The sequence below is a fragment of the Oncorhynchus mykiss genome, chromosome 1, assembly GCF_013265735.2.
Source record: "Oncorhynchus mykiss isolate Arlee chromosome 1, USDA_OmykA_1.1, whole genome shotgun sequence".
Classification (NCBI taxonomy): Eukaryota; Metazoa; Chordata; class Actinopteri; order Salmoniformes; family Salmonidae; genus Oncorhynchus; species Oncorhynchus mykiss.
Window position 1 is genome coordinate 86,623,480 of NC_048565.1, and position 27,220 is coordinate 86,650,699.

Below are 27,220 nucleotides of genomic sequence, written 5' to 3' on the forward strand. Positions count from 1 at the left end.
TGTGAGGTTGGAGACTTGGGTGGCCAGGGTCTCAACGGCATGTCGAGCAGCAGACACTTCCTGCTCGTGTCTGCCTAGCATTGCTCCCTGGATCCCGACGGCTGAGTGGAGAGGATCCGAAGTCGCTGGGTCCATTCTTGGTCGGATTCTTCTGTTATGGTGAGTGAATGAGGACCCAAAAGCGAACTAACTTAAACAGAGCTTCTTTAATAACCAAACATAGGTAGGCTCAGATAGACCGGCAGATTCCGACAGGACAGGACAAGGTTACAGCAAACATGACGATAGTCTGGCTCAGGCATGAAACACAACAAACAAGAATCCGACAAGGACAGGAACAGAAACAGAGAGAGATATAGGGACCTAATCAGAGGGAAAAAGGGAACAGGTGGGAAACGGGGTGAATGGGTAGTCAGAGGAGACAAGGAACAGCTGGGGGAAAGCGGGGGAGAAAAGGTAACCTAACAACGACCAGCAGAGGGAGACAGGGTGAAGGGAAAGGACAGAGACAAGACACAACATGACAGTACATGACAATATATATATATATATATATATATATATATATATATATATATATATATAATTCCTACAAACAATAACTGTAACTGTTGAACCGTTCAAGCTAGATCCACAAAACCAACGTTCACATGTTCAGGCTATCCTAAGTTCAAATTCTTAAACTTTTATAAAGTAATAACTTATAAATGTGCATAAATTAGCTACATATACCCGCCTATCCTATATAATGTTGCATAGATTTCCATAAAACAACCCACCAACAGTAACTCTTGAACCATTCAAGCAAGAGAAACTAAAACCAATGTTCACATGTTCGGGCTATGCTAACTTCAAATTAACCAATCACTCCACATGACCATACATCAGCATAAAATAACCCACCAACAGAACCGTTCAAGCTAGATATAGCAAACCAAATTTCATCTTCTCAGGCTATTCTAACTTTCATCTACCCACTTTTTCAACTATAATCAGTCTACACAATTACTACTGCAGACACCACTATGAAGTTTTTCATAACCATACATACTTTAAAACTGTTTCGCTTTAAATAGTATAGTGATCCAGGTATCAGTGATCCAGGTGTATCAGAGACTACCTCTCTCTAGTCTAGTGGTCCTCTAGAGCCTCAACACATCCTGTTCTAGAACATCAACATTAATGTGACTGGTCCATCAGTGATCCAGATCCACTATATAAAGCCTTGACGAGTATGTAACCTTTTCTAAGTACCCGAGGTCTGCAGCCTCTGCGTTTAAAAGGACGAACATGTCAACTACAGAACTAAGCCAACTTCAGCGTGAGCTTTGGTTGCGAATGGTATGAACTTTGACCTCTTACTCACTGCAGAGTGATACCTCCTAGCCATTGGGTTAGCAACAGCAGCTGCAAACGAGGGTTACGAAGGAACAGACAGAGTATCCCGTCTATCACACAACGACGTTACTACAACGTATCCAATTGACCACCAGAGACATTCTTCAAAGGACAAAGGACTCGGTTTGGCAACACGGCCTTCCATCTACCACCAACCTACCGAAGCGCATCTCCGAGTAAATATTTATTGCATTTTCTTATTCCAAATGGGCGGTAATTTAGAATGCATAAGATACTGTATTTACGATAGCACAGCTTCTCCCTTTGTTACTCAGTCTTCCTGCTCTTTCACTCAAACCCAGACCCTTTTCTTTGTGTAACCAGCTGTCAAATCTGTTCTGCCCGCCAGGGACGTTTTCCTTTATGACGTAATTTGTAATCAAGTCATGATTAATGATTTGTATGTGTGATTCTGTGTGATTAGTTAGGTATTTAGTAAATAAATAATTAAACCCAATTTTGTATTGCTGATTCAACTTGTTAGCCAGGGTTGTGAAGATAACCAAGAATTTAAGACTTTCAGATGAGACTGAATTAAGGTGACGATTAATATTGACTGCTATTGATGTAAAATATTACTAGGTCTTTAAGAGTTTATTCGAAAGATAACAGCTCTATAAATATTATTTTGTGGTGCCCAACTCTCTAGTTAATTACATTTACATGATTAGCTCAATCAGGTAATATTAATTACGGAGAAATGATTTTATAGAATAGCATGTCATATCACTTAATCCGGCATAGCCATACCTTACTTACACTTCACCTTAACGAGTTCCCTCTAAATATGTAGAGTAGATGGAAGACAGTGAGAACATCATTAACATGAACACTAGAAGATGTAGTCTCTCTCTGGGACTCCTTGTCTCATATCAATGTTCCAACATCAGAAGTAACATCTAGGGCCAATCAGAAGTTGAAACAATAACAAAGCGTGTTCCCAGCCACTGTTGTTTTGTTAATAAGCTGAGGGAGGGGCTGGAGAAATAATATCACTCTCAAATTCATAGACAGAGCTATGGATGTAAGGACTGATACTAATACTGTATCATCATTATAGTTTTAAATATGTTTTACACTTACACTTTGTTGACAAACATTAAGGTTAAACAAGCTTATATTTTGAGTTCTGATGGGGTACAACAGTTAAACTAAGCTCATTAATCATTTATAAGTGAAATTATTCAAGAATCAATGGGTACATATCATTAATCATTCAAGTCCAAAAACTACTGATTGCTCTTTTGGGACTCCTTCTCATATCAATGTTCCAACATAAGAAGGAACATCTTATATATGCTAAGAATAGCCGTCTTAAAATGGTCTGTAAATTAGAGAAAATGTAACTTTTGTGGTTATAATAATGTTAGCAAAGTAATAATCGGAAGACAGTACTCACCACTCTGGTTACAGAGTCCCTCGGTTTCATCTGTAAACATGCAGAGTAGATGGAAGACAGTGAGAACATCACTAACATGAACACTAGAAAATGTAGTCTCTCTCTGGGACTCCTTGTATCATAACACTGTTCCAACATCAGAAAGAGCATCTTCAATGAGCTCAAAATAACCTTCTTAAAATGTTTTCCTACTTAATAAAGTGGGAATATTAGAGAGAATTCAACACTAGAAGATGTAGTTTATATTTTGGACTTCTTGGTCGTGACTCAATCCAATGTGCAGTATACAGCAGGACACTTCACAGCTGACAAAGCACTTTTTAAAGGCATTTTCCACCGGCCTTCACCGAGATCACATTCATAGTAAACATGTCGAATCAAGCTTAAAATACCTTTAAAAGTCTGTTATAGTGTGCTGTGCTATAATGCACCTTGAAATGAATCCCAGCCCTTGTCTCATACCACTGTTCCAACATCAGATGTAACACCTTTAAATGGCCAATCAGCACCTGAAACAATAAAAAAAGAGTGATCCCTGCCACTGTTTTGGTAAAAAGCTGAGGGAGGGGCTGGAGAGATAATATCACTCAAATTCATAGACAGAACTATGGATGCAAGGACTGACCACCCATGATATCAAAATAATAGTTTTAGAAATGTTTTGACACTATACTGTGTTTGTTTACATTTACTTTGTTTACAAATATTAAGGTAAAAAAAAAGCATTTATAGGTTATATTCTTCAAGAATCAATGGGTACATATTCATTTCTAAGTCCAAAAATGGATATAGCAACTGCTGATTGACGCTTTAATGTGCTCCAAAAAAAACCCATAAAATGTGTTTGAAAATAAGGACATTTGTTTCCGTCTCATTACAAATGTTTATGTTTTGCGTAATGTCGTGGAAATTTCCTGTATTTACCAAATCATGAGAGCAAACCACACACAAGTCAGAGTTATCACAAAGTCCATCTTTAATTATGAGCTCCATCACAACCCTGTGACTCTCAGATCAATTCAGTGTCTATAAATGAATTCTCTGAGAGTCCCTTACACATTGCAACTGAGATCCTTTATAGCAAAGACACATATAGCCAGACAGCATTGGCCATAATTTATCGTTCAGCTTTGTCTCCAAAACTATGTTCTTTTCTCGCTCTCAGAACCATAAACCAAATCCTCATATCAACAGGCATATATCAAATACACCCGTCCTTGACAAGATCACAGAGACACATTGAGTAGCACACAGACATTGTGGAGCCAAGAGCTACACGCTGCTTGACCTCTCCCCTCTCTGCGACCCAAGTAACTTAGTCTTGACAGAGAACAGATGACTGCAAACCCGGCCACAGTATTATACAAAAATAAACATTCTGATGAGAAGTAACTTACAAACATATGATGAATATAAAACATCTATGTTACCGACTAATTCTGATTATTCCCCAACAGTAATTAGAATCAGGAAATATCGCCTTATAAAATATAAGGATGAATATTGCATTATGGAGATTGGTTGACGAAATCATGTTTTTGGTTTTCTATTATGGTATCATGGGTATTTGAAAACAAAATGGAGCCTCACCTGGACACACACCCTTTTGGACACACCCCCTTTTCCCCATGTTCCCCTTTCCTATACCTATTTATAGTTTTGGCAGCTAGGTCTCAGGTATGGTGTTACCACACATTATGAGTGAGCTAGGTCTCAGGTATGGAGTTACCATAAATTATGGGTCAACTAAGACTCAGGTATGGAGTTACCACACATTATGGGTGAGCAAGGACTCAGGTATGGAGTTACCATAAATTATGGGTCAACTAAGACTCAGGTATGGAGTTACCACACATTATGGGTGAGCAAGGACTCAGGTATGGAGTTACCATACATTATGGGTCAGCTAGGACTCAGGTATGGAGTTACCATAAATTATGGGCAAACTAAGGACAGGTATGGAGTTACCACACATTATGGGTCAGCTAGGACTCAGGTATGGAGTTACCACACATTATGGGTCAGCTAGGACTCAGGTATGGAGTTACCATACATTATGGGTCAGCTGGGACTCAGGTATGGAGTTATCATCATTTTTATTTGTATCACTTGTACATGAAGTAAGAAAGCTGCTACTATATACCCTTTTGTTTTATGTTTAAATCCGATCATCTTTGGTTTGATCATGGAAAGACTCTGTAGCCTATGAAATTACCTGTGTTTTGGAAACGTGGAGCCTTAGTGTAAAAACAAATGTATTTTACAGATTATCGGAGCTTTGGGTTCCCTGTTTTGTGGTTGGAAGTGTGTCTGACGTCGGCATCACATACCTGTGGCCTCAAGGTAAGTTTTGAATTGGATTACATATTGCCTATATAAACTGGTTCACATAAACCTTTCAAAGTGATGATCTGGGACTCCTTGATATTATGTGCTTTCTACCACTTCTTAATTTAATTTAATAATTGTGACTGGTCCATCAGTGATCCAGGTGTATCAGAAACTACCCACTGGGCACATTACATAATTTCAACGTGGATATAACTGAGTAATATTTGGTTGAGACGTTGACCAATGAGATTACAACCGACAGTATATTCACCCACTCAAAAAGACAGCCAGAAGTTAGTTGAATTAGTAGCTATGTTTTCAACCATCTAAAAGCACATCCAATCTCCATTGGAAAAACAATGTTTTATTTTTGATTTTGTTGTTGTAAAAATGTCAACACCTGGGCTTTCAACTAATTTAAAGCACAGCAAAGTACAAATAGGAACACAATGTCAGATTGTCAGAATGTGTCACGCTCTGACCTTAGATATCTCTGTTTTCTTTATATTTTGGTTAGGTCAGGGTGTGACGAAGGTGGGTATGTTAGTTTTTGTATTGTCTAGGGTTTTTGTATGTCTAGGGGTTTTGTAGGTCTAGGTCATTTGTATGTCTATGTTGGCCTGATATGGTTCCCAATCAGAGGCAGCTGTTTATCGTTGTCTCTGATTGGGGATCATATTTAGGTAGCCATTTCCCCTTTTGTGTTCGTGTGTTCTATGTTTTGTTGCCTGTCTGCACTATTCATATTAGCTTCACGGTTCGTTTTGTTGTCTTGTTAGTTTGTTCAGTGTTGATTCTTTTAATAAATATAGAATGTCATAATACAACGCTGCGCCTTGGTCCGATTCATATAACGAAAGTGACACAATGTTTTTTATTTTACCCCTTTTTCATGGTATCCAATTGTTGTAGTAGCTAACACTCCCTAACCCGGATGACGCTAGGCCAATTGTGCATCGCCCCACGGACCTCCCGGTCGCGGCCAGTTATGACAGAGCCTGGGCGCGAACCCAGGGACTCCGATGGCACAGCTGGCGCTGCAGTACAGCGCCCTTAACCACTGCGCCACCCGGGAGGCCCAACACAATGTTTTTTTAACCAACAGATTAATGTTAATATCCCTGTCTCAATCTAAAGGCAGAATCAAATGACATGGATTACAGTTGAAATATCAATAAACATAAAATGTTTGACCTAATTAAGTGATGATCTGAAGACACTACTTACCCCTCTCCTTCATGAGGACATCTGTATACATGTAGAGTAGATGGAAGACAGTGAGAACATCATTAACACTAGAAAATGGAATCTCTCTCTGGGACTCCTTGTCTCATTTCAATGTTACAACATCAGAAGACACTACTTACCTAGCATCTTAGTGAGGTCATCTGTAAACATGTAGAGTAGATGGAAGACAGTGAGAACATCATTAACATGAACACTAGAAGATGTAGTCTCTCTCTGGGACTCCTTGGTCGGGATTCATGTGCAGTATACCACACAGGTCCTTCACAGATGACAATTCACTATTTAAAAGCCTTTTTCCACCAACACTGCACATGTCGACTCAAGTGTAAAATACTTTTAAAGGTCTGTTATAGTGTGCTGTGTTATAATGCGCCCTGCAGTGAATCCCGGACCTTGTCTCATATCACTGTTACAACATCAAAAGGAACATCTAATGTTCTCAGAGAAAACATAAATAAAATGGTTGACATAATTCCAGCAAAGTGATGATCTGAAGACACTACTTACCTAACTTATCCTTGTGTTCATCTGTAAACATGTAGAGTAGATGGAAGACAGTGAGAACATCATTAACATGAACACTAGAAGATGTAGTCTCTCTCTGGGACTCCTTGTCTCATATCACTTCTCTAACATCACAAATCTAAATTGAGTTCCACCACCTAAATGAGTCCAGCGTACCTCTGAGACAACTTCTCCAATAAAGATATTCTACCCTACCACCACTTCTTAATTTCATTAAACAAATGGGACAGGTCCATCAGTGATCCTGGTGTATCAGAAACGAACCACTGGGCACACTATGCAGTTTTTTGTTTTTTTTTACGTGTTATTTCTTACATTGGTACCCCAGGTCATCTTAGGTTTCATTACATACAGTCGGGAAGAACTACTGAACATAAGAGCAGCGTCAACTCACCATCAGTACGACCAAGAATATGACTTTCGCGAAGCGGATCCTGTGTTCTGCCTTTCACCCAGGACAACGGAATGGATCCCAGCCGCCGACCCAAAAAAACGACTTCATAAAAGGGGGAAACGGAGTGGTCTTCTGGTCAGACTCCGGAGACAGGCACATCGTGCACCACTCCCTAGCATTCTTCTCGCCAATGTCCAGTCTCTTGACAACAAGGTTGATGAAATCCGAGCAAGGGTAGCATTCCAGAGGGACATCAGAGACTGTAACGTTCTTTGCTTCACGGAAACATGGCTCACTGGAGAGACACTATCGGAATCAGTGCAGCCAGCTGGTTTCTCCACGCATCGCGCAGACAGAAACAAACATCTTTCTGGTAAGAAGAGGGGCGGGGGCGTATGCTTCATGGTTAACGTGACGTGGTGTGATCATAACAACATACAGGTACTCAAGTCCTACTGTTCACCTGATTTAGAATTCCTCACAATCAAATGTCGACCGCATTATCTACCAAGGGAATTCTCTTCGATTATAATCACAGCCGTATATATTCCCCCCCGAGCAGACACATCGATGGCTCTGAATGACCTTTATTTGACTCTTTGCTAACTGGAATCCATTTATCCGGAGGCTGCATTCATTGTAGCTGGGGATTTTAACAAGGCTAATCTGAAAACAAGACTCCCTAAATTTTATCAGCATATCGATTGCGCAACCAGGGCTGTAAAAACCTTGGATCACTGCTACTCTAACTTCTGTGACGCATATAAGGCCCTGCCCCGCCCTCCTTTCGGAAAAGCTGACCACGACTCCATTTTGTTGATCCCTGCCTACAGACAGAAACTAAAACAAGAAGCTCCCGCGCTGAGGTATGTTCAACGCTGGTCCGACCAATCTGATTCCACACTCCAAGATTGCTTCCATCACGTGGACTGGGATATGTTTCGTATTGCGTCAGACAACAACATTGACGAATACGCTGATTCGGTGAGCGAGTTCATTAGAACGTGCGTTGAAGATGTCGTTCCCATAGCAACGATTAAAACATTCCCAAACCAGAAACCGTGGATTGATGGCAGCATTCGTGTGAAAATGAAAGCCCGAACCACTGCTTTTAATCAGGGCAAGGTGACCGGAAACATGACCGAATACAAACAGTGTAACTCTTCCCTCCGCAAGGCAATCAAACAAGCTAAGCGTCAGTATAGAGACAAAGTAGAATCTCAATTCAACGGCTCAGACACGAGGTATGTGGCAGGGTCTACAGTCAATCACGGATTACAAAAAGAAAACCAGCCCAGTCACGGACCAGGATGTCTTGCTCCCAGGCAGACTAAATAACTTTTTTGCCCGCTTTGAGGACAATACAGTGCCACTGACACGGCCCGCAACTAAAACATGCGGACTATCCTTCACTGCAGCCGACGTCGTGCGGAAAACATTTAAACGTGTCAACCCTCGCAAGGCTGCAGGCCCAGACGGCATCCCCAGCCGCGCCCTCAGAGCATGCGCAGACCAGCTGGCTGGTGTGTTTACAGACATATTCAATCAATCCCTATCCCAGTCTGTTGTTCCCACATGCTTCAAGAGGGCCACCATTGTTCCTGTTCCCAAGAAAGCTAAGGTAACTGAGCTAAACGACTACCGCCCCGTAGCACTCACTTCCGTCATCATGAAGTGCTTTGAGAGACTAGTCAAGGACCATATCACCTCCACCCTACCTGACACCCTAGACCCACTCCAATTTGCTTACCGCCCAAATAGGTCCACAGACGATGCAATCTCAACCACACTGCCCTAACCCATCTGGACAAGAGGGATACTATGTGAGAATGCTGTTCATCGACTACAGCTCGGCATTTAACACCATAGTGCCCTCCAAGCTCGTCATCAAGCTCGAGACCCTGGGTCTCGACCCCGCCCTGTGCAACTGGGTACTGGACTTCCTGACGGGCCGCCCCCAGGTGGTGAGGGTAGGCAACAACATTGCTCCCGCTGATCCTCAACACTGGGGCCCCACAAGGGTGCGTTCTGAGCCCTCTCCTGTACTCCCTGTTCACCCACGACTGCGTGGCCACGCACGCCTCCAACTCAATCATCAAGTTTGCGGACGACACAACAGTGGTAGGCTTGATTACCAACAATGATGAGACGGCCTACAGGGAGGAGGTGAGGGCCCTCGGAGTGTGGTGTCAGGAAAATAACCTCACACTCAACGTCAACAAAACTAAGGAGATGATTGTGGACTTCAGGAAACAGCAGAGGGAACACCCCCCTATCCACATTGATGGAACAGTAGTGGAGAGGGTAGTAAGTTTTAAGTTCCTCGGCGTACACATCACAGACAAACTGAATTGGTCCACCTACACAGACAGCATCATGAAGAAGACGCAGCAGCGCCTCTTCAACCTCAGGAGGCTGAAGAAATTTGGCTTGTCACCTAAAGCACTCACAAACTTCTACAGATGCACAATCGAGAGCATCCTGGCGGGCTGTATCACCGCCTGGTACGGCAACTGCTCCGCCCACAACCGTAAGGCTCTCCAGAGGGTAGTGAGGTCTGCACAACGCATCACCGGGGGCAAACTACCTGCCCTCCAGGACACCTACACCACCCGATGTCACAGGAAGGCCATAAAGATCATCAAGGACAACAACCACCCGAGCCACTGCCTGTTCACCCCGCTATCATCCAGAAGGCGAGGTCAGTACAGGTGCATCAAAGCTGGGACCGAGAGACTGAAAAACAGCTTCTATCTCAAGGCCATCAGACTGTTAAACATCCACCACTAACATTGAGTGGCTGCTGCCAACACACTGACTCGACTCCAGCCACTTTAATAATGGGAATTGATGGGAAATGATGTAAAATATATCACTAGACACTTTAAACAATGCTACCTAATATAATATTACATACCCTACATTATTCATCTCATATGTATATGTATATACTGTACTCTATATCATCGACTGCATCTTTATGTAATACATGTATCACTACCCACTTTAAACTATGCCACTTTGTTTATATACTCATCTCATATGTATATACTGCACTCAATACCATCTACTGTATCTTGCCTATGCCGCTCTGTACCATCACTCATTCATATATCTTTATGTACATATTATTTATCCCCTTACACTTGTGTCTATAAGGTAGTAGTTTTGGAATTGTTAGCTAGATTACTTGTTGGTTATTACTGCATTGTCGGAACTAGAAGCACAAGCATTTCGCTATACTCGCATTAACATCTGCTAACCATGTGTATGTGACAAATAAAATTTGATTTGATTTGATTTGACTACGTCATTTCAACGTGGATAATTGGGTAATATTTGGTTGAGAAGTTGATCAGTGAGATTACAACCTACAGTATATTCACCCACTCAAAAAGACAAAAAGTTAGTTGAATTTCCAATGTGTTTTCCCTGTCCTTTCAACCATCTAAATGCACAACCAAAATCCAGTGGAAAAACAATGTTTGATTTTTGGTTTTGTCGTCACCCATCTAATATCTATACCTGCGCTTTCAACTAATTTAAAGCCCAGCAAAGTTCAAATGAGAATACAATGTCAGATATGTTGTTTATTTATATATAATTATAACAGATTCATGTTCAATATCCCTGTGCTTCATCTAACAGCAGAACCAAATGACATGGATGTCAGTTGAGATTATATAAATAAAATAAGCATAATTGTTTGACATAATTCCAGCAAAGTGATGATCTGAAGACACTACTTACCTAGCTTATTTTTGATGTCATCTGTAAACATGTAGAGTAGATGGAAGACAGTGAGAACATCATTAACATGAACACTAGAAGATGTAGTCTCTCTCTGGGACTCCTTGTCTCATATCAATGTTCCAAAATCAGAAGGAACATCTTACATATGCTAAGAATAGCCTTCTTAAAATGTTTTCTTACTTAAAGTCTGTAAATTAGAGAACATTTAACTTTTGTGGTTTACATATTGTTCGCAAAGAAATAATCTGAAGACAGTACTTACCATTCTGCTCCCAGAGTTTCTTGAGGTTAACTGTAAACATGTAGAGTAGATGGAAGACAGTGAGAACATCATTAACATGAACACTAGAAGATGTAGTCTATTTCTGGGACTCCTTGTCTCATATCAATGTTCCAACATCAGATAAAAGTCAGGGAACATTAATATAAACAACATGAAGTGTTCTACTTCACTAGAAGGTACATATATAGAAGAGACATTGGTTTACATAATGTTAGCAATGTGGTGATTTAAAGACACGACTTACCCTTCTCCTTCCTGAGGACATCTGTAAACATGTAGAGTAGATGGAAGACAGTGAGAACATCATTAACATGAACACTAGAAGATGTAGTCTCTCTCTGGGACTCCTTGTCTCATAACAATATTCCAACATCAGATAAAAGTCAGGGAACATTTCTATAGAAGAGACATTGGTTTATATATTGTTAGCAAAGTGATGATCTGAAGACACTACTTACCTAGCATCCTACTGAGGTTAACTGTAAATATGTAGAGTAGATGGAAGACAGTGAGAACATCATTAACATGAACACTAGAAGATGTAGTCTCTCTCTGGGACTCCTTGTCTCATACCACTGTTCCAACATCAGAAGGAACAACTAGGGCCAATCAGAAGTTGAAACAATAACAAAGTGTGATCCCAGCCACTGTTGTTTTGGTAAAAAGCTGAGGGAGGGGCTGGAGAAATAATATCACTCTCAAATTCATAGACAGAACTATGAATGCAAGGACTGACCATCCGTGATACTGTATCAACATTATAGTTATACATGTGTTTTGAGGCCTATAGTGTTTGCTTACACATTGTTTACAAACATTAAGGTAAAACAAGGTTCTATTTTGAGTTCTGATGGGGTATGAATGTTAAACTAAGCTCTTTAATCACTTATATGATATATTCTTCAAGAATTAATGGGTACATACAGTGGGGCAAAAAAAGTATTTAGTCAGCCACCAGTTGTGCAAGTTCTCCCACTTAAAAAGATGAGAGAGGCCTGTAATTTTCATCATAGGTACACTTCAGCTATGACAGACAAAATGAGAAAAAAAATCCAGAAAATCACATTGTAGGATTTTTAATTAATTTATTTGCAAATTATGGTGGAAAATAAGTATTTGGTCACCTACAAACAAGCAAGATTTCTGGCTCTCACAGACCTGTAATTTCTTCTTTAAGAGGCTCCTCTGTCCTCCACTCGTTACCTGTATTAATGGCACCTGTTTGAACTTGTTATCAGTATAAAACACCTGTCCACAACCTCAAACAGTCACACTCCAAACTCCCCTATGGCCAAAACCAAAGAGCTGTCAAAGGACACCAGAAACAAAATTGTAGACCTGCACCAGGCTGGGAAGACGGAATCTGCAATAGGTAAGCAGCTTGGTTTGAAGAAATCAACTGTGGGAGCAGTTATTAGGAAATGGAAGACATACAAGACCACTGATAATCTCCCTCGATCTGGGGCTCCACGCAAGATCTCACCCCGTGGGGTCAAAATGATCACAAGAACGGTGAGCAAAAATCACAGAACCACACGGGTGGACCTAGTGAATGACCTGCAGAGAGCTGGGACCAAAGTAACAAAGCCTACCTTCAGTAACACACTACGCCGCCAGGGACTCAAATCCTGCAGTGCCAGACGTGTCCCAATGCTTAAGCCAGTACATGTCCAGGCCCGTCTGAAGTTTGCTAGAGAGCATTTGGATGATCCAGAAGAAGATTGGGAGAATGTCATATGGTCAGATGAAACCAAAATATAACTTTTTGGTAAAAACTGAACTCGTCGTGTTTGGAGGACAAAGAATGCTGAGTTGCATCCAAAGAACACCATACCTCCTGTGAAGCATGGAGGTGGAAACATCATGCAACTGTTCAGGGAAGTCAGGAACCAATACACACAGTCAGTCAGGAAAGCAAAGGCCAGCTTTTTCAAGCAGAAATTTGCATCCTGTAGCTCTAACTCAAAAAGGTTCTGGGACACTGTAAAGTCCATGGAGAACAACGGCACCTCCTCCCAGCTGCCAAACTTCACTGAAGCTAGGTAACACGATAACTTCAACAAGCATTTCTCAACGGCTGGTCATGCCTTCCTCCTGGCTACTCCTACCTCGGCCAACAGCTCCGACCCCCTGGCCATGTATCGTGAGATTTTGAGTGAAAACCTCCTTCCATCAGCAAGGGCATTGAAGATGAAACGTGACTGGGTCTTTCAGCATGACAATGATCCCAAACACAATGAAGGTGTGGCTTCGCAAGAAGCATTTCAAGGTCCTGGAGTGGCCTAGCCAGTCTCCAGATCTCAACCCCATAGAAAATCTTTGGAGGGAGTTGAAATTCCGTGTTGCCCAGCAACATCCCCAAAACATCACTGCTCTAGAGGAGATCTGCATGGAGGAATGGGCAAAAATACCAGCAACAGTGTGTGAAAACCTTGTGAAGACTTACAGAAAACGTTTGACCTCTGTCATTGCCAACAAAGGGTATATGACAAAGTATTGAGATAAACTTTTGTTATTGACCAAATACTTATTTTCCACCATAATTTGCAAAGAAATTCATTAAAAATCCTACAATGTGATTTTCTATATTTTATTTCTCATTTTGTCTGTCATAGTTGAAGTGTACCTATGATACATTACAGGCCTCTCTCATCTTTTTAAGTGGGAGAACTTGCACAATTGGTGTCTGACTAAATACTTTTTTGCCCCACTGTATAGTTAAGTCCAAAAAATGAATGTAGCAACTACCAATTGCCTTTTTGTGCTCATCAACAAACATAAAATGGTTTACATAAATCTAGCGGTGATGATCTGAAGACACGACTTACCATCCTCATTCTCAGTGAGGTCAACTGTAAACATGTAGAGTAGATGGAAGACAGTGAGAACATCATTAACATGAACACTAGAAGATGTAGTCTCTCTCTGGGACTCCTTGTCTCATATCAATGTTCCAACATCAGATAAAAGTCAGGGAACATTAATATAAACAACATGAAGTGTTTTCTACTTCACAAGAAGGTACATCTATAGAAGAGACATTGGTTTACATAATGTTAACAATGTGGTGATCAATGTTCCAACATCAGAAGGAGTATCTTCAATAAAAATCTACTATCCTATCACCACCACCACCTCTTCATTTCATTCAATAAACATGTTAATTAGAATTACAAGGTGTAGTCTGCATAGTGAATCTTTACAGTCGTGTGTATAATCTGAGTTAGGGACAATAAAACCCCTATTTACCCCACTGTAGTTTGAGTTGATCTATTATCACACCTGTAGATTAACATCAGTCATCAGTGTTTACATGTTAATCACCTGCAGGTTAAAATCAGTCATCAGTGTCAACATGTTAATCACCTGTAGATTAAAATCAGTCATCAGTGTTAACATGTTAATCACCTGCAGATTAAAATCAGTCATCAGTGTTAACATGTTAATCACCTGCAGATTAAAATCAGTCATCAGTGTTAACATGTTAATCACCTGCAGGTTAAAATCAGTCATCAGTGTTAACATCTTAATCACCTGTAGATTAAAATCAGTCATCAGTGTTAACATGTTAATCACCTGCAGATTAAAATCAGTCATCAGTGTTAACATGTTAATCACCTGCAGATTAAAATCAGTCATCAGTGTTAATATGTTAATCACCTGCAGATTAAAATCAGTCATCAGTGTTAACATGTTAATCACCTGCAGGTTAAAATCAGTCATCAGTGTTAACATGTTAATCACCTGCAGGTTAAAATCAGTCATCAGTGTCAACATGTTAATCACCTGCAGGTTAAAATCAGTCATCAGTGTCAACATGTTAATCACCTGCAGATTAAAATCAGTCATCAGTGTCAACATGTTAATCACCTGCAGATTAAAATCAGTCATCAGTGTTAACATGTTAATCACGTGCAGATTAAAATCAGTCATCAGTGTCAACATGTTAATCACCTGCAGATTAAAATCAGTCATCAGTGTTAACATGTTAATCACCTGCAGATTAAAATCAGTCATCAGTGTTAACATGTTAATCACCTGCAGATTAAAATCAGTCATCAGTGTCAACATGTTAATCACCTGCAGATTAAAATCAGTCATCAGTGTTAACATGTTAATCACCTGCAGATTAAAATCAGTCATCAGTGTCAACATGTTAATCACCTGCAGATTAAAATCAGTCATCAGTGTCAACATGTTAATCACCTGTAGATTAACATCAGTCATCAGTGTTAACATGTTAATCACCTGCAGATTAAAATCAGTCATCAGTGTTAACATGTTAATCACCTGCAGGTTAAAATCAGTCATCAGTGTCAACATGTTAATCACCTGCAGATTAAAATCAGTCATCAGTGTCAACATGTTAATCACCTGCAGGTTAAAATCAGTCATCAGTGTCAACATGTTAATCACCTGCAGATTAAAATCAGTCATCAGTGTCAACATGTTAATCACCTGCAGATTAAAATATATATTATCATGTATCCATAGAATACAACCACTGTGAATGTGTTGAGGTTGAAAAAATTGCAGACATTTATTTTTAACAATGAAACATTCATTCATCAACATTCATCTCTCCATTACCTTTCTTACTGTTTATCCAGAAGATAGCCAGAGATAACCCAATCACAGTGAAGGCTCCCACACAGCATAACACAATGAAGGCCATTCTCCATGGGCTAGTGTGATGAAACAACTCACCTAAAACACACATCATAAGACATCAACAACAGAGTTTGGTACTAATACTACCACACATCAACAACAGGGTTTGGTACAAATACTACCACACATCAACAACAGGGTTTGGTACTAATACTACCACACATCATTACACATCAATAACAGGGTTTGGTACTAATACTACCACACATCAACAACAGGGTTTGGTACTAATACTACCACACATCAACAACAGGGTTTGGTACTAATACTACCACACATCATTACACATCAACAACAGGGTTTGGTACTAATACTACCACACATCAACGACAGGGTTTGGTACTAATACTACCACACATCAACAACAGGGTTTGGTACTAATACTACCACACATCAACGACAGGGTTTGGTACTAATACTACCACACATCAACAACAGGGTTTGGTACTAATACTACCACACATATTTACACATCAACAACAGGGTTTGGTACTAATACTACCACACATCATTACACATCAATAACAGGGTTTGGTACTAATACTACCACACATCAACAACAGGGTTTGGTACTAATACTACCACACATCAACGACAGGGTTTGGTACTAATACTACCACACATCATTACACATCAATAACAGGGTTTGGTACTAATACTACCACACATCAACAACAGGGTTTGGTACTAATACTACCACACATCAACGACAGGGTTTGGTACTAATACTACCACACATCAACAACAGGGTTTGGTACTAATACTACCACACATCATTACACATCAACAACAGGGTTTGGTACTAATACTACCACACATCAACAACAGGGTTTGGTACTAATACTACCACACATCATTACACATCAATAACAGGGTTTGGTACTAATACTACCACACATCAACAACAGGGTTTGGTACTACTACTACCACACATCAACAACAGGGTTTGGTACTAATACTACCACACATCAACAACAGGGTTTGGTACTAATACTACCACACATCAACAACAGGGTTTGGTACTAATACTACCACACATATCAACAACAGGGTTTGGTACTAATACTACCACACATATCAACAACAGGGTTTGGTACTAATACTACCACACATCAACAACAGGGTTTGGTACTAATACTACCACACATCAACAACAGGGTTTGGTACTAATACTACCACACATCAACAACAGGGTTTGGTACTAATACTACCACACATCAACAACAGGGTTTGGTACTAATACTACCACACAGCAGTGGATTGTCTCATAATAAACACTATCCTTCTGTGTTGTCGTCTCAAAGCCTTTGGTTAAAACACATACTGGACATTAACACATCAATATCTCCAGTGTTTCATGTCTAAATAATATGATGTTGCTACTCACTAGGGAGGTGAATCTCTGTCTCCATCTTCTCATTGATCCTGCTCTGTTGGACTCTGCAGGTAAAGCGGTTGGTGTCAGTCTCCTGGACAATGACATGTTGTTTGACTCTGTAGAATCCCTTGAAGTCTTTATCTATCTCAGGAGGACCAGCAGAGAGATGGACTCCTTTACTGTCCCACCACACCAGCTCAGGCTGAGGGTGCCAGCCTTCTGTTTCACACAGCAGACCCATCCCTCCCTCTCTGTGTCCCTCAAAGGACACCACTGGCTTGGATCCTACAGCTACAGACACACAGATAGACTGAATGTTACCTGATGACAGGCTGTGAACAAATAGACACATACTGTATCCAGTAATATAGTAATACCCGACACCCTAGACCCACTCCAATTTGCTTACCGCCCAAATAGGTCCACAGACGATGCCATCTCAACCACACTGCACACTGCCCTAACCCATCTGGACAAGAGGAATACCTATGTGAGAATGCTGTTCATCGACTACAGCTCGGCATTCAACACCATAGTACCCTCCAAGCTCGTCATCAAGCTCGAGACCCTGGGTCTCGACCCCGGCCTGTGCAACTGGGTACTGGACTTCCTGTCGGGCCGCCCCCAGGTGGTGAGGGTAGGCAACAACATTTCCACCCCGCTGATCCTCAACACTGGGGCCCCACAAGGGTGCGTTCTGAGCCCTCTCCTGTACTCCCTGTTCACCCACGACTGCGTGGCCACGCACGCCTCCAACTCAATCATCAAGTTTGCGGATGACACAACAGTGGTAGGCTTGATTACCAACAACGACGAGACGGCCTACAGGGAGGAGGTGAGGGCCCTCGGAGTGTGGTGTCAGGAAAATAACCTCACACTCAACGTCAACAAAACTAAGGAGATGATTGTGGACTTCAGGAAACAGCAGAGGGAACACCCCCCTATCCACATCGATGGAACAGTAGTGGAGAGGGTAGCAAGTTTTAAGTTCCTCAGCATACACATCACAGACAAACTGAATTGGTCCACTCACACAGACAGCATTGTGAAGAAGGCGCAGCAGCGCCTCTTCAACCTCAGGAGGCTGAAGAAATTCGGTTTGTCACCAAAAGCACTCACAAACTTCTACAGATGCACAATCGAGAGCATCCTGGCGGGCTGTATCACCGCCTGGTACGGAAACTGCTCCGCCCACAACCGTAAGGCTCTCCAGAGGGTGGTGAGGTCTGCACAACGCATCACCGGGGGCAAACTACCTGCCCTCCAGGACACCTACACCACCCGATGTTACAGGAAGGCCATAAAGATCATCAAGGACATCAACCACACGAGCCACTGCCTGTTCACCCCGCTATCATCCAGAAGGCGAGGTCAGTACAGGTGCATCTGGGGCCGAGAGACTGAAAAACAGCTTCTATCTCAAGGCCATCAGACTGTTAAACAGCCACCACTAACATTGAGGGGCTGCTGCCAACACACTGACACTGACACTGACTCAACTCCAGCCACTTTAATAATGGGAATTGATGGAAAATGATGTAAATATATCACTAGCCACTTTAAACAATGCTACCTTATATAATGTTACTTACCCTACATTATTCATCTTATATGCATACGTATATACTGTACTCTATATCATCGACTGCATCCTTATGTAATACATGTATCACTAGCCACTTTAACTATGCCACTTTGTTTACATACTCACCTCATGTATATACTGTACTCGATACCATCTACTGTATCCTGCCTATGCTGCTCTGTACCATCACTCATTCATATATCCTTATGTACATATTCTTTATCCCCTTACACTGTGTATAAGACAGTAGTTTTGGAATTGTTAGTTAGATTACTTGTTGGTTATTACTGCATTGTCGGAACTAGAAGCACAAGCATTTTCGCTACACTCGCATTAACATCTGCTAACCATGTGTATGTGACAAATAAAATTTGATTTGATTTGAATATGAAGGAAAGAGGTGATGTCATTGTACTGTAGTTAGATTATTACATTAACATGAAAATAAACCTCACCTTTAACGAGGACTTGAACAGTGAAATCATCATACCAGCTCTTTGCCTTAATAAAACATTTGTAATGTCCCTCATCAGTGCCTTGTACCCTGGTCAGTTTCAAAGAGGTGTTTCCCCTCCAGAGTTCTTCTTGAAACAGTGAAGTTCTTTCTTTGTAGGAGGGAATCTGATCCTCTCGTATGATTTTTCTGTTTTGGTAACGAAAGACACGACCATCTTTGAAGTCCAGGTTCAGCCAGTCCACTGTCATGTCCTCAGCGCTGATGTTGGGTTTGAGGTGACAGGGCAGAATGATGTCATCACCAGCTACAGCAACAATGGGATCAGTTGGACCAAGAACCTCAAACCTCTCTGAAAAGAACAGACAGAAATGAAGGAGTATTTAGGACATTACCCACCACTAAAGACAAACAGACAGTCAAATGTAATTGAGAGAAACGTCTTATTCAAAACATCTAAAAATCTATGCAATAATGCACACACACAAATGTGGAGCATTTGCTGTTGCATGAGACACCAAACACACACAGAGGGAATTAACACTGTAGTTACCTGACTCAGAGAGTGAACTGTGGAGGAGAAACAGGAGAGTCACAAACAGACTGTCTGGTCCAGTCTCCATTATTCCTGAAAGAGACATTTGATCTAACAAATAAACATAAATTATAAAGATCAGAACCAGATATCAACCAGTAGACCTTCAGTATCTTACTGTGGCTCCTTTCAGATAAAGTCAATAGACCTTCAGTATCTTACTGTGGCCCCTTTCAGCTAAAACCAATAGACCTTCAGTATCTTACTGTGGCTCCTTTCAGATAAAGTCAATAGACCTTCAGTATCTTACTGTGGCTCCTTTCAGATAAAACCATTAGACCTTCAGTATCTTACTATGGCCCCTTTCAGATAAAACCAATAGACATTCAGTATCTTACTATGGCCCCTTTCAGATAAAACCAATAGATTACACTATAGGCCTACTGATTATTGATAGTGTAAAAACTATTGGTCTCTAAATCCAGAGAAATGACGGACCATGTAAAAACTATTGGTCACTAAGTAAGGCTAGAATGACCATGTAAAAACTATTGGTCACTAAGTATGGCTAGAATGACCATGTAAAAACTATTGGTCACTAAGTATGGCTAGAATGACCATGTAAAAACTATTGGTCACTAAGTATGGCTAGAAGGACTATGTAAAAACTATTGGTCACTAAGTATGGCTAGAAGGACCATGTAAAAACTATTGGTCACTAAGTATGGCTAGAAGGACCATGTAAAAACTATTGGTCACTAAGTATGGCTAGAAGGACTATGTAAAAACTATTGGTCACTAAGTATGGCTAGAAGGACCATGTAAAAACTATTGGTCACTAAGTATGGCTAGAATGACCATGTAAAAACTATTGGTCACTAAATAAGGCTAGAAGGACCATGTAAAAACTGTTGGCTGGTATAGCCTCACCCGTCTGAGAGGTCTACTGTGAATGCCCTCACCCGCTCGCTACTGTATATACTTATAACTGATTGGTTTGGTTCTGTCCTCTGTAGTGCTGACCAGTTAGAACATGATGTTCAGGTCCATCACTATACTCTTGAAAGTCACCACCACACACAGACACAGCTGTTTCCATTTGAGAATGTTTATATGATTTTGGTCATCTGATTTTGGTCATCTGATTTTGGTAAACTCGACACATTCAATCAGTCTTTTTGTTCTGTATCAATGTACTCAACCCAGTCGTTCAGTCTGTTTGTTCTGTATCTATCTATCTATCATATATTTAGCTGGTGGCATCATGTGGAATAGACACCAGCTGGAATGCAATTTTAACCAATCAGCATTCAGGATTAGACACACCTGTTGTATAAACATGTATGAACATGAATAAATGGCAAATGGCATTAAACGTATAACAGGGCTATAAACACAGCATCAATATGTACATAAACATTCACCTCTCATTCACCTTCACCTGGAGAAAGAGATACATTAATTACTTGGATTGACAAAGTGTCAAGATTTATGTCATCCTCTCTCTACAGCCTTGTGTGAGAATCTGCCAGGCTGAGATCTTATCAGATCTGCCCTGGTGTCGCAGGGTCGTAAATTACTCTGTGCATGAGCAAGGTCCAACAACTGTCTGGGATGATTCTAGAACAGGCCTGGGCAATTATTTTCCATGGAGGGCCACATTAGAACATATTTTTGCCATCGCGGGCCAGAATCATATTACAGGATGATACATCAAATGTATGACTGTGTTGACAGATACAGTGCCTTGCGAAAGTATTCGGCCCCCTTGAACTTTGCGACCTTTTGCCACATTTCAGGCTTCAAACATAAAGATATAAAACTGTATTTTTTGGTGAAGAATCAACAACAAGTGGGACACAATCATGAAGTGGAACGACATTTATTGGATATTTCAAACTTTTTTAACAAATAAAAAACTGAAAAATTGGGCGTGCAAAATTATTCAGCCCCTTTCCTTTCAGGGCAGCAAACTCTCTCCAGAAGTTCAGTGAGGATCTCTGAATGATCCAATGTTGACCTAAATGACTAATGATGATAAATACAATCCACCTGTGTGTAGTCAAGTCTCCGTATAAATGCACCTGCACTGTGATAGTCTCGGAGGTCTGTTAAAAGCGCAGAGAGCATCATGAAGAACAAGGAACACACCAGGCAGGTCCGAGATACTGTTGTGAAGAAGTTTAAAGCCGGATTTGGATACAAAAAGATTTCCCAAGCTTCAAACATCCCAAGGAGCACTGTGCAAGCGATAATATTGAAATGGAAGGAGTATCAGACCACTGCAAATCTACCAAGACCTGGCCGTCCCTCTAAACTTTCAGCTCATACAAGGAGAAGACTGATCAGAGATGCAGCCAAGAGGCCCATGATCACTCTGGATGAACTGCAGAGATCTACAGCTGAGGTGGGAGACTCTGTCCATAGGACAACAATCAGTCGTATATTGCACAAATCTGGCCTTTATGGAAGAGTGGCAAGAAGAAAGCCATTTCTTAAAGATATCCATAAAAAGTGTCGTTTAAAGTTTGCCACAAGCCACCTGGGAGACACACCAAACATGTGGAAGAAGGTGCTCTGGTCAGATGAAACCAAAATTGAACTTTTTGGCAACAATGCAAAACGTTATGTTTGGCGTAAAAGCAACACAGCTGAACACACCATCCCCACTGTCAAACATGGTGGTGGCAGCATCATGGTTTGGGCCTGCTTTTCTTCAGCAGGGACAGGGAAAATGGTTCAAATTGATGGGAAGATGGATGGAGCCAAATACAGGACCATTCTGGAAGAAAACCTGATGGAGTCTGCAAAAGACCTGAGACTGGGACGGAGATTTGTCTTCCAACAAGACAATGATCCAAAACATAAAGCAAAATCTACAATGGAATGGTTCAAAAATAAACATATCCAGGTGTTAGAATGGCCAAGTCAAAGTCCAGACCTGAATCCAATCGAGAATCTGTGGAAAGAACTGAAAACTGCTGTTCACAAATGCTCTCCATCCAACCTCACTGAGCTCGAGCTGTTTTGCAAGGAGGAATGGGAAAAAAAATTCAGTCTCTCGATGTGCAAAACTGATAGAGACATACCCCAAGCGACTTACAGCTGTAATCACAGCAAAAGGTGGCGCTACAAAGTATTAACTTAAGGGGGCTGAATAATTTTGCACGCCCAATTTTTCAGTTTTTGATTTGTTAAAAAAGTTTGAAATATCCAATAAATGTCGTTCCACTTCATGATTGTGTCCCACTTGTTGTTGATTCTTCACAAAAAAATACAGTTTTATATCTTTATGTTTGAAGCCTGAAATGTGGCAAAAGGTCGCAAAGTTCAAGGGGGCCGAATACTTTCGCAAGGCACTGTATATCTACTGTAAATCACGTCCAGATATGCTACTTATTTTACTTGTTTAACATGCACAGAAATAAACCACATCCATGTTCTCCTTTTGGGAGGTATTTTCATTACTAAACATGAAATGAACTACACAGAGGTACACTGTGCATTCAGTACCACGGACAGAACTCTTGTTAACGGGGATGCACAAAAACACAAGAAAGAGAGAGAGAGCTCAACATTACATTTAACCACTCAATCAGTGTGAGGAGTGAAGTCTCTGATGGGCATTGACTAGAGCAGTGAAGTCAGGTAGAGTTTCTGATGTTGCTATGCGCAGAATTGTTGAGAGGTGACAGTCAGTAAAAGACGATCTGTGCCTTGACTTGTTATATTTCACCACTGAAAATGTCTGTTCACATACATAGGTTGACCTAAACAGTACAAACATCTTCTGAGCATAACTCTTAATCTTTGGAAAGTTTTGTTCATCGAGAGATGCATAGAACCTCGTCAGTGACAGTGTTTTGAATAGTTCTCCAATCACTGCATCAGACTGAAGATCGATAAGTTCAAGTTGCAGGTCAGTGGGAGCGTTGTCCACATTGAAGGTGAAAGGAGAGGAAACCAACAGCATGTCATTTCCCAACACTTTGAAATCCTCAAAACGACGAGAAAACGCACAGTTCAAAGCACGCAGCAGTGATGTATATTTCTCCATCTGGTCATCTGATAGGGAACAGACTAGTAGTGTCAGAAGGTCATCTGATAGGGAACAGACTAGTAGTGTCAGAAGGTCATCTGATAGGGAACAGACTAGTAGTGTAGGAAGGTCATCTGATAGGGAACAGCCTAGTAGTGTCAGAAGGTCATCTGATAGGGAACAGACTAGTAGTGTCAGAAGGTCATCTGATAGGGAACAGACTAGTAGTGTCAGAAGGTCATCTGATAGGGAACAGACTAGTAGTGTCAGAAGGTCATCTGATAGGGAACAGACTAGTAGTGTCGGAAGGTCATCTGATAGGGAACAGACTAGTAGTGTCGGAAGGTGGGTGAGATTGTTGTCATCTGATAGGGAACAGACTAGTGGTGTCGGAAGGTGGGTGAGATTGTTGTCATCTGATAGGGAACAGACTAGTGGTGTCGGAAGGTGGGTGAGATTGTTGTCATCTGATAGGGAACAGACTAGTGGTGTCGGAAGGTGGGTGAGATTGTTGTCATCTGATAGGGAACAGACTAGTAGTGTCATCTGACAGGGAACAGACTAGTAGTGTCGGAAGGTGGGTGAGATTGTTGTCATCTGATAGGGAACAGACTAGTGGTGTCGGAAGGTGGGTGAGATTGTTGTCATCTGATAGGGAACAGACTAGTAGTGTCATCTGACAGGGAACAGACTAGTGGTGTCGGAAGGTGGGTGAGATTGTTGTCATCTGATAGGGAACAGACTAGTGGTGTCGGAAGGTGGGTGAGATTGTTGTCATCTGATAGGGAACAGACTAGTAGTGTCGGAAGGTGGGTGAGATTGTTGTCATCTGATAGGGAACAGACTAGTAGTGTCAGAAGGTGGGTGAGATCGTTGGTTTCTACTTGGCGGATCAGGAGGAGTAATTTTCCCTTGAAGGCCTTAATAACAAGGCTGTACATCTGATGTGCAACAAGGCCCTTCCCTTGTAGTTTGTAATTCAGTTCATTCATGAGGGCCATGAATATCCAATGTTTTCCTTGCCCCAAAAAAACAGATACCAATACCGATATTTACAATTTCTGCTTCCTTTTAAGAATTCTAGTACAGTTAAATAGTTACCACACACACACATACATGGACGCAGCAAGAGGCGTCACTACAGTCACTGGTTAAAATCCAGGCCGTATCACATCCGACCATTATTGGGACTCCCACAGCGCCGTCTGGATTTGGCCGGAATTGGCCGGATTTCATCACACATGTCAAACAGTGAAGTTTCAGCTCTGTCTGTCCGTGGCCTCTCTTCCTTGGTGCACACTGTAACTGTGTCCATTTCCATCTTGTCCAGCTGTGTAAGTAACATTTCACATAAACCCTGTTTCTTGTCTGCATTGAAGTAGCGGTCCTTGTACCTATTTTGTGCACTACTTTTGACCAGGGCCGATAGTAGTGCACTATATATAGGGAATAGGGCATCCCTAACAGATAGTGTGGTGAAGAAGGTGCAACTGCGCCTCTTCAACCTCAGAAGGCTGAAGAAATTAATCCTGGACCCTAAGACCCTCACAAAGTTTTACAGATGGACAAATGAGAGCATCCTGTCGGGCTGTTTCACCGCCTGGTACGGCAACTGCAACGCCCGCAACCACAGTGGCTCTCCAGAGGGTGGTGTGGTCTGCCCAACGCATCACCGGGGGCACACTGCCTGCCCTCCAAGACACCTACAGCACCCGATGTCACAGGAAGGCCAAAAAGATCATCAAGGACATCAACCACCCGAGCCACTGCCTGTTCACCCCTCTACCATCCAGAAGACAAGGTCAGTACAGGTGCATCAAAGCTGAGACCGAAAGACTGAAAAACAGCTTCTATCTCAAGGTCATCAGACTGTTAAATAGCCATCACTAGCTACCACCCGGTTACTCAACCCTGCACCTTAGAGGCTGCTGCCCCATGTACATAGACATGGAATCACAGGTCAATTTAACAATGGAACACTAGTCACTTCAATGATGTTTATGTACTGCTTTACTCATTTCATATGTATGTACTGTATTCTAATCTACTGTATTTTAGTCAATGCAACTCCGACATTGCTCATCCTAATATTTATATATTTCTTAATTCCATCATTTTACTTTTAGATGTGTGTGTATTGTGGTGAACTGTTATATACTACTGCACTGTTAGAGATACTGTTGGAACACAATAATTCCACTACAGATGCAATAACATCAGCTAAATATGTGTATGTAACCAATACAATTTGATTTTGATTTGGCTGAAACTAATCAAAGTAACAGGAAGTAATTAGTGGCAATTCCCTATTATTATGGCAGCGTAGCCTAGTGGTTAGAGTGTTGGACTAGTAACCGAAAGTTTGCAAGATCAAATCCCTGAGCTGACAAGATCTATCGTTCTGCCCCTGAACACTGGAACCCACTGTTCCTAGGCCTCATTGAAAATAAGAATTTGTTCTTGACTGACTTGCCTAGTAAAATAAAATACCATTACACAGCATGTAAGAAACCCAATAACTCCCCAACCCTACAACTTACATTTCGATGCACGCACAATGTTCAGTGCTACGATCAACAATAAAAATTCCTCAGAAACATGCGTCCTCTCCCATCAGACGATGATAAGGCTCTGACCTGAGTGGGCGAGTGCAGTGTTCAGATATGTATTTCCAAGTGCTCTGATTGGTTGGGAATGGCAGGGCTCTGAGAACACTCAGGTAAGACTGTGAGGGGAAGTTATGTAGAGAGGAGAGGAGAAAGACAGCCTTTTTTACAGGTTGGCCACCAACTGTGACATTATACAGTTATAAAAGAGGTTTCTTCAAGGGTTCTTTGTTATGGTTGATGTTCCAAGAACAGATGTTAACCAGTAAACTTGACTACAGTACTATGGTTCATTTAATTTGAAAATCAACAGATAAGAGTGATTATACAGTAGCCTAATTCCAATTAACATTTCTTTGTCTATAATAAAATAAAAACATTTGAAGTGGTACTTTGGTAGTACTTTCTTTTATGATAAAATGAATAACTTAGAAAATACATAACATGGTAATTTACAGGTTGCCATTTAACAGGATGTTTAACTTTTCATGATCAACTATGATTGATTTTGTTATAAGGATTATTGACGAGGAAAGCCTTAACATAACCTAATTTGAACTGTATTTACAAATATTCTGACTGTCTTTACAGCGCGTCGGGGTGCGTGGGTTTTGACTTTGT

The 27,220-nt window shown here is 41.2% G+C and overlaps 1 protein-coding gene across 4 annotated transcripts in view; it reads right to left on the reverse strand.

Moving 5' to 3' along the window:
- The window catches only part of LOC118966040 (butyrophilin subfamily 2 member A1-like), a 47,846-nt gene extending 21,158 nt beyond the window's left edge, over positions 1-26,688 (reverse strand). The window contains exons 1-15 of one of the 4 annotated variants that reach the window (XM_036987937.1): positions 26,534-26,688; positions 19,973-20,047; positions 19,421-19,771; positions 17,390-17,671; positions 15,922-16,038; positions 14,160-14,183; positions 11,790-11,810; positions 11,576-11,596; positions 11,311-11,340; positions 11,046-11,066; positions 6,884-6,904; positions 6,496-6,516; positions 6,356-6,376; positions 2,798-2,827; positions 2,158-2,179 (exon numbers count right to left, since the gene is read on the reverse strand). In XM_036987937.1, the coding sequence (XP_036843832.1) occupies positions 2,166-2,179; positions 2,798-2,827; positions 6,356-6,376; positions 6,496-6,516; positions 6,884-6,904; positions 11,046-11,066; positions 11,311-11,340; positions 11,576-11,596; positions 11,790-11,810; positions 14,160-14,183; positions 15,922-16,038; positions 17,390-17,671; positions 19,421-19,771; positions 19,973-20,042 (1,044 nt within the window). In that variant the 5' untranslated portion in view covers positions 20,043-20,047; positions 26,534-26,688 and the 3' untranslated portion in view covers positions 2,158-2,165. Of the gene's footprint in view, positions 1-2,148; positions 2,180-2,797; positions 2,828-6,355; positions 6,377-6,495; positions 6,517-6,883; positions 6,905-11,045; positions 11,067-11,310; positions 11,341-11,575; positions 11,597-11,789; positions 11,811-14,159; positions 14,184-15,921; positions 16,039-17,389; positions 17,672-19,420; positions 19,772-19,972; positions 20,066-26,533 lie in introns of all 4 variants that reach the window. The other 3 variants (XM_036987922.1, XM_036987927.1, XM_036987939.1) reach the window with 3 other exon arrangements.
- Between the last annotated feature and the right edge of the window lie 532 nt (positions 26,689-27,220).